At 29.4% G+C, this 12,410-nt stretch overlaps 1 protein-coding gene across 1 annotated transcript in view; it reads right to left on the bottom strand.

Annotated features, from left to right (window-relative positions):
* LOC145198197 (SWI/SNF-related matrix-associated actin-dependent regulator of chromatin subfamily A member 5-like) overlaps window positions 1-12,410 on the bottom strand; it is a 25,054-nt gene continuing 12,644 nt past the window's right edge. The window contains exons 5-19 of the mRNA XM_090078821.1: window positions 11,680-11,780; window positions 11,042-11,221; window positions 10,794-10,949; window positions 6,945-7,076; window positions 6,734-6,802; window positions 6,332-6,578; window positions 5,678-6,042; window positions 5,251-5,529; window positions 4,686-5,165; window positions 4,487-4,603; window positions 4,194-4,328; window positions 3,969-4,061; window positions 3,595-3,714; window positions 3,033-3,146; window positions 1-244 (exon numbers count right to left, since the gene is read on the bottom strand). Coding sequence (XP_089934947.1) covers window positions 179-244; window positions 3,033-3,146; window positions 3,595-3,714; window positions 3,969-4,061; window positions 4,194-4,328; window positions 4,487-4,603; window positions 4,686-5,165; window positions 5,251-5,529; window positions 5,678-6,042; window positions 6,332-6,578; window positions 6,734-6,802; window positions 6,945-7,076; window positions 10,794-10,949; window positions 11,042-11,221; window positions 11,680-11,780 — 2,654 coding nt within the window. The 3' untranslated portion in view covers window positions 1-178. The remainder of the gene's footprint in view (window positions 245-3,032; window positions 3,147-3,594; window positions 3,715-3,968; window positions 4,062-4,193; window positions 4,329-4,486; window positions 4,604-4,685; window positions 5,166-5,250; window positions 5,530-5,677; window positions 6,043-6,331; window positions 6,579-6,733; window positions 6,803-6,944; window positions 7,077-10,793; window positions 10,950-11,041; window positions 11,222-11,679; window positions 11,781-12,410) is intronic.

Raw genomic sequence — 12,410 nt, forward strand, 5'->3', positions numbered from 1 at the left:
TTTCACTTTCAATTGAGACAATTATTTTCAGCTAAAGAAAAACAAGGGCAACTTTAACAAAACATCTTGAATCCACAGAACGCTAATGGTTTTTCTCTTACTCTTGTTTGCTATTTGATAGCCATGAGTAACTTTTTAAAACAAAAAATTCACAAAATTAGCTTTGTTCGTTTAACGGTTATTTTTTCACCTTTTTGGCAGGTTTTGCAACAGGAGGTTCACTTTTACGTTTTTGGCTCGGTCCCTAAAAAGAAAGAAAATATTTAAAGTCTTTTAACGTTAATACATGAAAAGCAAAGATATATAGCTCATTTAGTTAATGGTAAAGATCGGGGTTATAACACAGGTATGTTATCACAAGTTTTAGAAGTTATTTACCATCATAATATTAAAAAAAGATTTGTGTTTTACTTAAATTATAGCCTTACAACTGAATACTTTACAACATTCTTTTTCAACAGACTGAATAGTTCCTAAATAGTTATCTAATTGGTTTTTAAGACAATCAATTCTATCCTAAGATGTGTGGCATCTAGAACATAGCTGCTCTGGTTTTCTATGACAAGGAGGTTCAAGATCGTGAAGATTGTAAGAGTTATGAAAGGAAGCATTTGCATCAGATGCATTTAACAACCTCTAGTTTGTGTAATCACTGATCAAAGTTGGTTTCTATTTTATTTACTAAACAATAAGAGTTTGTTTTTTTTTAAAACCAAAATTTTTGTGTCTCAATTAAATAATTCGACTGAAGGGAAAAAACTTTTTGACACCGGTTTCTATTTTAACTAGTTAGATTGTAAAGATATTCACCCAAAAATTGGACTTTTGAAGGAATTAATGTGGTCCAATTTACGAAAATTACATGTACAATAGGGTGTCTCTTAGAAAAAAAAAAATTTTTTCACCCTGTTAGGTTAGTGGAAAAAAACATTAAAAAAAATCATTAAAATTAGACGATATTTAGGGGTAGCCCTTGAACTCTAAAGTTTCAAAAGCAATACATGTCTGACGGTTTTCTTTGTTAAACTAACTTATTTTTGTCACAATTTGCCAACAGTCTTTATTTTAGTCTGGAAATTGTCATTGGTGCAAAGGAGACATCTTGAAGAAGGAATTGCAATTGTTCCTATCTGGTAGTTAACTTTTAGTTAAGCTCTTGAACAAGAGCAAAGTCTCACTTAAAATTGTCTCTCAGCCCCTTGATCATGCTGAAGGCCTCTTGAAATGATTGATTTCCCTACCATTCAGATGGATCTTTGGCAAGGAACAATTAAGGAAGTCAAAGATTGGAAAAAGTTGTTTGGTGTTGTTGGTACAAAACTGTTTTAGACCTAACACACTCAGAAATGCAGTTGATTTAACTTTCAGTTACTTTAGTGGATGATCCGGGGCTGGGTCTTCCATGGCCAGTAACATTAATTTCTTCACTTCAATAGACACTTTTAAGAATGTACCATAGTCGAAGTTTAAGCTTTTTGCTTGTTAAGCTAGAATCATGAGTCGGAAGTTATTTAAATGTGATACATCAAGAGGTTCTAATCCAGGCCTTGAGGTGAAGGAGAATAGCAAAAGTTGCTAGGTCATGAATTCTTCTTTTTCCTGATACCATCATAGTAAACTGGTCACGGAAAAACCAGATCGTTCACTTATATAATTTTGACACCCAATGGGTACGATATATGGTCTAACATTTGGAAATGGACTCTTCATTCAGGACTGCCTTCAAGAAATATAAACAATTTTAGAAACTCATGATAGTCATCTCGTAGTTGCTTCTCTTGTAAAAAGACACAAGCAGATTGAATGATATTGTTAAAGCTATAACACAGATATGCTATCACAAGTCTTGGAAATCATTTACCATCATAATTTTTAAAAAAGGTTTGTGTATTATTTAAATTATAATATGCCTTACAACCAAACTGATAGACCTCTACTTCTCCGGTAGCAGAACTAACAGCTATGATGTTATTTAAAGATAAGCAGAAAGCTGTGTGCTGTGCACCATGCAAGACTCATACCAAAAATAACCTAATGTCATGACTCATGCTACCATGATAGTGGTAGCTTGAGTCATGACCTTTCCTGATGCAAATTTTGGAACATCAAGTAGCTACTTCATTTCAACACCAATATATTAGAACTGCAAGTCAGCCTACATGTGCTGTGGAAGTTAAACTGCCATTGAGCTCAGATTTTAGTTGGCATGCTATAACAGCACGATGGGCAACCCTGAAACAGCTAATGGTGTTTCTATTGATATTCAGATCAGTAACATCATGCACAAGATTGAATGCAACTTCATTCAAAAGGAAAGTGGCATTTCTTGATGAAGTTTGTTGTCAAAAGCACTTTTTACATTATTTCTTTATGAAACATTTAGGCCTTTTCCAAAAGTTAGAAAAAGATCATTTTGTATCAGAAAAAAAGAATATTCTGCAAAGCAAAAAGATATAAAATATTTTTGCAGTATATATATGGTTAAATTCATATCAAATGCTAAACCAGTTAAAAATGGATAGAAATCTCTAGGTGTTATAATTGGGCCTATGATACAAGCACATTTAGCCCTGGAGATTTTTTTCTAACTGCAGGTTGTTGCTAACAATGTCTATGATTTTTATTATTTTATTTATTTATTTATTTATTTTTTTCAAAAAAAGTGTCAGTGACAATTTACGGTGCTAACTGTGACAACATATCTCAGTTGTGGTGTAAGAATATAACACTTTCAAATGCAAACCTTTTACTTTAACAGTTTTCATAGTGAATGATTAGTTTGATTTGCTCATAAATTGTTCACATAACTCTGTAATTTGAACATCAGTTACTTTAAAGTTAATAGAAAAAAATGTGACAATTAGCCCAGACTTCCCTACTAGCTGCAATGCTTGGCAATGCACCAGGAATAATTTAAGTGTAAGAGTTTCCCACAAATTTATAACTTATGTATGTTATACACATACATATAACTATCATAAATTACATTTAAAATGGTCCAAATATATTAACATTTAAATGAATAAAATTACCCTGGGTAGTCCTGGCTTTGGTCCTTTTTTCTTCTCCCTCTTTTCTTTTTCTTCTATTTCTTGATTTTCTCGTTCAATAAGTGTAATAAGAGTATTGCAACGACGTTGCAATTCCTAAAAGAAAAGATGCATAAAATGACTAGGGTATTCACATAACACGCTCCAATATTTGTTCCAAATATTAAGTTGGTATAGCTGACAAAAACTTAAAACTCAATACCACAAGTAAAAAATATTATGCACTTTAAAAGATTTAAATTAAATGACACCCTGACACCATAAATAACACCCATAATTTTTTATTTAATTAAATATTATTTACAAGACAGCATTGTTATGAGATCTATTTGATCCAGTCTATTAGCACTAAAACTTTTTTAAAGGGATCCTAGGGGCAAAAAAACCTTTAAGGAAAAAAAAAAAAAAAAAGTCATTTACAAGATGGTATCTAGTTAACATCTTTAAAAGATTCCTTTTGAGAAACCTAAAAGGCACTGTAAATTAACCTACAACAATAATAAATCAACCTAAAGCCTAAAAGGCACTTTTTAAATTAACCTACAACAGCTGTTCGGGACTTTATAAACCAATCAAATCTGAATTGTGGAGCATTTCGTACAGCTTGACGCAATTCCTCATATACATTTTCTTTTTCAAATCCTAATTTGTGTATCATGCATACCTGTAAAATAAAAAAATGTAAATTAAGCACTTATATTAAGTGTTTGCTTTATTATTAAATGCTTCTTTTGCATTCACAAACAAAAGACAACAAACGAAAAGGCTCAGGACCAATATGATAAACTAAATTGATAATGATACTTCTGGAACCACATCAATTTGTAAGAATAAGTTTAATAATCCATGAATAAATTATCATGTTTTCAAAATAATGTCAAAATAATGTTTTGAGAAACAACATGATCATACACTTACTAAAAACCTATCCTCTTCCTCAGTATAATTTTTGCCTTTATTTGTTCCATACTGTATTCTTAATTGATGGAAAGGTGATTTGTATCGAGCCATCTGTAAAAAAAAAAAAATTTTTTTTATCATTAAAGAGGAACATTCTATGATTTAAAACTTAAAGACAACTGTTAAAAATTTAGCAAAAAGAAGAATAAATGAAAATTATGACACAAATTTTTGTTAAAATACCTTAGCTTCCATGGCTTCTTTTATACTAATTCTTCGTTGTATTTTAGCTTCCCCTCTTTCTATCTGTGACATGATTTTGTCAATATCAGTTAGTTCATTGCAACGTTCCCAAAATACAGAAGCATATTCTTTTACCTAAATGCAAATAATTATTTACAAGTATAAACAGATAATAAATATTTTAAAAGCACAAAAAAATAAGGATAATTACAAGAGAAATTGCACAATAACAAAAAGTATTTTCTATTAAAGCAGTTTATTCATTAAACTAAGAAAAATTCCCTAATTCATACTTCTTCAGGTGTTTTCCCTTCGACCTCTTTGCAAATCTGGTTAATATCATCACGCCCATATTTTTCACAAGCTTTTATAAATTGATTAAAATCTCGTTTATTCCAATTGACAAATCCCTAAAAAAAATTATTCTTTGTATTTAGCCTAAAAAAGATATTAAGAAGAACTAGTTGAGTACTTTTTACTTTGATTTCTTACTTGTGTTAAAAGTTCATCTTTTTCTATGCTTTCCTCTTCTGACAGTGGTAAAGCATTATCGATCTTACTTTGTTCTTCTTTCTGTAAGCGCTTGGCTTCATCATCAGGAAGATCATAGTCACGAAGGACTTTATAGCCAATAGATTTTCGATAACTATAGATTTCCACATCAAGTAATTCAAAGAGTCTTGGTGGAAAAAATTGAAAGTCTTGTACATTAGGTTGCTTAGGAGGGCGTGGAGCCTTTGGAGCTTTTGGCTCATTTACACGCATAAGCTCTTTAAAATATGTATCTACAGCATAATTGGCTTTACGCTCACGCTTTGGAGGCTCAATCCAATGACTTAAGGAACCAGGTTTATCATGCGTTTCACGAAAATCTTGTCCTTCAAACTGGTATATACTTTCTGAAGTGTCCATAGTGAATTTCTGTAGTTGATTTTCCCCTAACTCAAGCATTTTCTTAGCAATTTCATCTGTCTGTAAAATGAAACAATCTTATAATATTGAACTTTATTAAACAAAATTAAAAATTATGTAAAATTGATTTAAAAGAAAACAGTACCTTTTTCTGTCCACGCTCTAATATAGCATCAATGTCATCTGATGAAATTGTTGCATCTTTACCAGCAAATACCTTATCAGCACCATGTCTTATCATATTTAAAATATCATCCTTTTGAATTTTAGCAGCTGAATCAACAAGCCGCCCCTGTTGAATAACCACAGCATCTAAACGCAGTTTCATCTCAGCACGCTCGATAATTCTTTCTTCAATAGTGTTTTCAGTTATAAACTTAAAAACACGAACCTGCTTTGTTTGACCAATCCGATGAGCTCGATCCTAATATTTCAATATTTAAAAAGACTAAAAAAAATTATTAAAAACCTAAAATTAAACTAAAACAAAAAAACACTGATTTTTTCTTACTTTTAAATGTTCAGGAAAAAAAAAAGAAAAAAAAGCATGAATAAACTTGGTGAAATTATACCTGTGCTTGCAAATCAACTTGAGGGTTCCAATCATTATCATACATAACCACAACATCAGCAGTTGCTAAATTGATACCAAGTCCTCCTGCACGAGTACTGAGCATGAATAAGAATTTATCACTTCCAGGTGAGTTAAAATCGTTAATTTGAGCAGTTCTGTCTTCATGTGGAGTTTGACCATCTAGACGACAGTATTGATAACCTCGCCACATTGCATAGTCTTCCAATATATCCAAAACACGAGTCATTTGACTGAATATAAGAACTCGAGATCCAGAATCTTTTAACTTCTTCAGTAACATATCCAAAACAATCATTTTCCCACAGTTGTCAACTAAATGCTGATCAGTAGTATAAGGTGGACCTAAACAAAAACTGATTATTTAGAAACCCATTTATCAACTCTCAAATTGCTGCAGAAAATCTTTTCATGAAAAATACTTACAATTTAGTTTTAAAATCTTTTATTGTGTTAATTATTTAAAGTTTTATTTTTATAAAATGATATATATATATAGGGGCAAAGAACTCTCTCAAATGAAAGGTTCAACTTTTTTTAATTTAGTATTTTAGTTAAGTATCTATCAAAGTTTGAAGTAAAACAAAAAAGAGGGGTTGTCTTTACAAAGAGTATAAATACTTCAAATACTGACCTGGTTCTGCTCCATCAAACAAATATGGATGATTACAACATTTTCTTAGCTGCATTAAAATGTTAAGAAGTCGCATTCTGTCAACTTTTCCTGCACCATTAACAATATCAATATCTTTCATTAACAACTTTGTGTACCACTGTCGTTGCATAACACTTAGACCAACATATATTTTTGTTTCTTTTTTAGGGAGCAATGTTTTTTCAACTTCACTCTTCAACCTCCTTAGTAGAAATGGACGAAGAACCTAAACCAATAATTCATAAACAATTCTCTGTCCAAGACAACAAAATAAATAGATGATGCTTTGTGACAAGAAATTTTAAATTTATCACCAGCTATAATAAAAGCAAGACTAAAATAAAAGTTTAAAAATACAACAAAAAACAAATAAAAACTAACTTCATGTAAACGTTTCACTAACTGATCTTCTTCAGTAATGCTTTCAGCATTAAACCAAGCATCAAAGTCCTTAAAAAAAAGATTTTGATTATTTAATCACTACAAGAAATTGAAAAATGCTTTTAAGATACAAGTAAAATTTATCTATTGAGTTTTTGATCTTTTTATCAAATAAAAACTTCTTTTATGTGATAAAAAGATCACTATTTACCTCAGCAGAATTAAAAACATCAGGCAGAAGAAAATTAAGTAATGCCCAAAGTTCATGCAGATTGTTTTGTAATGGTGTGCCAGTTAATAGAAGCCTATTGGATGATTTAAACTCACGCACAATTTGTGAAAGCTAAAAAAAAAAAAAAACTATTATTATAGTATAAAAAAAGATGTTCCAGAAAAGTATTTACCCAAATAAACAATTTTTTAGAGCACCCAAGATTAAAGTACATGTGTAGACACTGGTACATGAGCTCAAAATAATAAAGCATTTTATATTTCAAGACCAAAACTAACCTAAAATATTTTCGTTATGTAGATAAAATTTTTAATAACTAAATTCAGTTATAAAGGTTTCTTCTAAAGTAATCCTCAATAAAGATGTGCCATTTGTTATCAATAAATAGCGTTGATAAGAAATTTTTGCAGCTGATGAGGCTATTAACAAAGAATTTGTACAACTGAAACAGCAGGAATGATAAAGAGGATAAATTAAGGAATATGGAAAATCATAAAGAGATTTTCAGCTGAAGATTTCACCATTCAATAAGTTTAACCAAACAACTTCCTGCAAGGTAAGTGTTAAAAACAGAAACATTTAGGTAACCCAAAAATTACCACAAAAAGAGATGATAGATAACCATAACTTGTTCTGAACTATAAGGTAAAATGCCATGCTAACACAACAAAACAAAGGCCACTTTTGTTCCAATTGATATGAATAGAAAAGCCCAAAGTAAGTTTGCTAAAGTAAAATATCATTAGATTACTATCAAACTTGGTGAAGGAATTGGAATTTTATAAGTCTTTTACTCAATTATCAATTGGGACAATCCAAATGATTGAAGGTAATATGGATCAAAATATTTTCAAGGACATAATTAAAGACATCATGCTGCCTCATTTGTTGAAAAATAAATAAATAAAAGGTGATTTTAACTATTGAATATAAAGGTACTAATTGAGTTGATGCTTATGTTTGGGGTGTGAGTGTTTTTTTTGATAACTCTTTTCATCTTTGTTTCTTTATATTGATACAAACTTTTGCTGATAACTATCATTTATAAATTTTTTTTGTAATTGCAACTTTTTAGATTTATAGATTTTGATAGCTAGACTGTACACTAGGGTGTACCAAAACAAACAACTTTTTCAAATTTCAAAGTGCTTTCCTGTGATTCCCATTCTATTAGCCCAAAATAACCCAATGTTTGTTTTAGACTTCTATGATGAACAGATGTAATAGATATAAATTCTGAGCGTTACTGTTTTGTCTTTGAACTAACTCACCCTCAACAAAAAGCATCAGTTTTCTACTTTAAATTTCCATAGAGAAAGTAATAACAGCTGTTAGAAAGCTTTCTCAATTTTCAGTGTGCACAGTTACACTTACTACCAACTTTATTTGCTCTGCACACCAGCACAATGTTTTAACACGAGATATTATAGTATTATCTATCACTTTTATATAAATCGGTTTTTCCAAAAAAATTCATTTTTTAAGTATATTTGATACATCTTGTGAAAGGTTTTTATATCATTTACTTGTATTTTTAAACTTATGTGAGTTAACAGGCTTAATTAGTGGAAATAACATTTGCAGATGATTTATACAGATCTTATAGTTTTCTTATTTTCAAATGAAAAGAAAACTCATAATGTAAAACTAATGTTTTCTATCAGTTTAACACTGAAACCATAAAACTCAGATTTTACATTTATCACTTCTAGTCATATTAGAACCAAAAAAAATTTTTTAACTTCTTTAGGACCAATAAAATGGGAACCAGTAAAAAAAACTTTTTTTGGATTTAGTTTTGGGGCACCCTACTATACAGATTGTTGGAAATTGGCTAGATAGTTGGATTAAGTAATCTATTTAGGTGGTATAGATGAAGAAACAGATTTAGTCCACAATTAACCAAACCTATGCTTAGTACATTGTATTGAACTATGAAGAAGCAAGTAGTACTGATAAAGAAATTGTTTGAAATGAACAAATTAATTGGTTGATTTATCAGATTTTATTTACATTTACCATTTACTTTTTCTAAATATTGATTTTCTTTTGTTTTGTCTTGTGAATATGCATCTGTTTATTTTTACAGTATTTCTGATGAAATAAGCAACCTTCCATTCCTCCACTGTTAGCATTGTTGCTAATCCATCAACACTTGATCTTTTTTTGACAACTTCAGAAACTCCAGTCTAACAATGGTTCTCCAAAGAACAACTTCAGAAACTCCAATCTGCAAATAGTTCTCCAAAGAACTAATGCAGATAATTCCTTAAAAGAACCTTAATAAATTATTCTGCAAAGAACTTTTAAGGTGTCCTGTGATATTGCACAGATAAAACTCTTCAATTTTCTTCCTGGTACTATATACTGTAATAGTGTAATCTTTAAAACAGCAACAACTTATACTGGTACAACATAACCTTTTTTGGAAATATCTGTAGTAAAAAATCTTTAAAACACTAACATTAGTGATTAAAAAACTAGGTTAGCATGTAAGTTTATGTAAAATCTAGAAGAATAACATGGAGTATATAAGAATATTTCTTATCACATACTTTTTCTTTGACAAAAAAAAAAAATTTTTGAAAGTGGACCAAAGTATGACAAAGTACATTTTGAAATATCAAATAACTATGAAGATATTTGGATAATGACAGAGCCTTTTTTTTCCTTTAAAATCTTTAATAACATGGACGCAAATCAAGGGGATACATGTTTTATGTGAAACTAAACTTATATTGATCCTCTCTTTAGTTAGCAAACATGAAGTTTAGATCTTTGCATCTCAGAATTCTATCACCAGGTGATGCATCCAAATATTGTTAGATTACCTCTACAAACATTACTTAATTCATCAGTCCCACTGATTATTATCTAAGTTTTGAGTAGAAATGTTAGAACTTGGCATGTGAATATCAGAGTTTTTTCTTTGCTAATTCATTAAAAACTTACATATTGCTAATAGTGGTATTCCTATCAGAATTTAAATGCATTCATTAGGATGAATCACAAAGTGAAAACAGCTACCAGTGCAAACTACAAAGGAAGAACAAATTTTACAAAACATTTTTTGCAGAAGAAAAATGAAATTTAGAAATTCCTTTTCATAATTGTTAACAACATCTTGCACAATTGTAGTTTTGTAGATTGCTGTATTATTGGAAACAAAAATATTCTTTAAACACTATAATTAGTTTTAAAAAAACTTTAAACATTAGTGCTTCCTGTTTAAAAAAACTAAGCGCTTCTTGTGAAATACCCTGAGCATGTTTTTTCTTTTTTTCTGAGCATGTTTATTTTTGCTGTGCAACACTTGGCTGAATGACACAATAAACTTCAACCATCTATTTACTACTCTCCTTTGCACCCTTTACTAATTTGTTTGATCTATAGATTCAAAATTTAAATATCTAAATACATATCATTCATTTTCAATACATGACTAAATATATTTGTGTAAAAAAATCTTTAACACCAATTCTGGTTCATTAACAACATTTCATATTTTCTGTCAAAGAGGATTGAGCAGTTTCAAACTGAGAAGAAATACTTTTTGACTTAATTTATCAACTTGCTATTATTCAAAATTTTTAAATAAATCAAAAATAGCATTTAAAGAACTATTTGGTTTATTATGATTTTAAAACAGTCATAAAAAATTAAGCAATTGATTTGTTGATATGATAACATTAAACTTATGGTTATATGGTTACAATAATGTATATTATTACATATTCTATTCTACTATATTGTTAAATAAATTTTAATATCAACATATTTTGTTCAAACTAAGGAGAGAATAAAAGAGTATAAAGAAAAAATATTCACCAAAGACTTTTCATTTTTTATCCTATGGGCTTCATCTATAGCCAAGAAACGCCATGCAAACTTTTTGAGTACAGCTTTTTCACGAATGCACATTTCATATGATGTGATAAGTACATCCCATTCACCAGGAAGCAATGTTTCTCTAATGAAAGCAGCCTAAAATTAGAGAATAATTAAAAAATTGCATGAAAAACCAAAAATTGTCTGCAAAACCAACCAAAATTCTCTTTGAAATCAACATTACCCACTCTTTGTTCTTGGTTTCCAATAAGACACACAGCACGAATTGATGGACACCACCTCTGGAATTCGGCCATCCAGTTTGCTAAAGTGGATTTTGGCACAATGACAATGTGTGGCCCAGGATTATTGCGATGATGTTTCATGTAACCAATTAAAGAGATTGTCTGCAATGTTTTACCTAAACCCTAAACATAAAGATTCATAAACTTGAAAATTTATACTAAATAATAAAAATTCTGCAATATTGAAAGCATTTAAAAAGCTATATAAAAAATAAATAATATATATTATCTATAATTTGTAATTAGTTAAGTATTATAACTATATTTTCTACAAAATGATGCTGTAAAATATTTCAAAGTATAGATTTTTTTAAGTTAATATCAATTTATAACATAAGCAGTAATGCTTGCTTTATAAAATATAAGAAAAAAAAATGTAGATGACACAGTCACCATATTTAAACACATTGAATAAAATAGTTATGTGTTAAATAATAACTATGTAAACAACTAATAACATTTAAATAAAATTTCACACAACTGATGCAATTGAGGCAAAAAAAAGTAATGTTTATTTTAGTTATCAAAATGCTAAAAATAAAAGATAACTTCTTCATTTTAGCTAGTAAGACTAAACTTACCATTTCATCAGCAAGGATACCATTTATACCATTTTCATACAAAGAAATCATCCAATTCAATCCTCGAATCTGATAATCTCTCATATTACCATTTTTTACATCTAAAAAATTTTAAAAAGTTAAAGTAAAAATGAAAAGAAAAATTTACTAACTTAAGTTCTACCATTATAACCAAAATATCTGCCATTTATATTGATAAGCTTAAATGTAGATTTAAAAAAAAACAGGCTTTCTTAATGCAAAATTATTTTTTTCTAAACTAAATCAACCATACTATTTTGAATTCCTATGAAAAAACTCAATACAACTGTAATATTTCATAAATAATGATTATAATATACTTAATATAAATATAGACTCAAACTAACTAAAAGTCAGGCTTTTTACACTTCAGATGTTTATCATCATCATCATCATCATCATCATCATCATCATCATCATCATCATCATCATCATCATCATCATCATCATCACCATCATCATCATCATCATCATCATCATCATCATCATCATCATCATCATCATCATCATCATCATCATCATCATCATCATCATCATCATCATCATCATCATCATCATCATCATCATCATCATCATCATCATCATCATCATCATCATCATCATCATCATCATCATCATCATCATCATCATCATCATCATCATCATCATCATCATCATCATCATCATCATCATCATCATCATCATCATCATCATCATCATCATCATCATCA

The sequence above is a fragment of the Hydra viridissima genome, unplaced genomic scaffold (assembly GCF_058129835.1).
Source record: "Hydra viridissima isolate aposymbiotic clone 2 unplaced genomic scaffold, HvirCarnegie_v1 scaffold_2, whole genome shotgun sequence".
NCBI classification, from domain to species: Eukaryota; Metazoa; Cnidaria; class Hydrozoa; order Anthoathecata; family Hydridae; genus Hydra; species Hydra viridissima.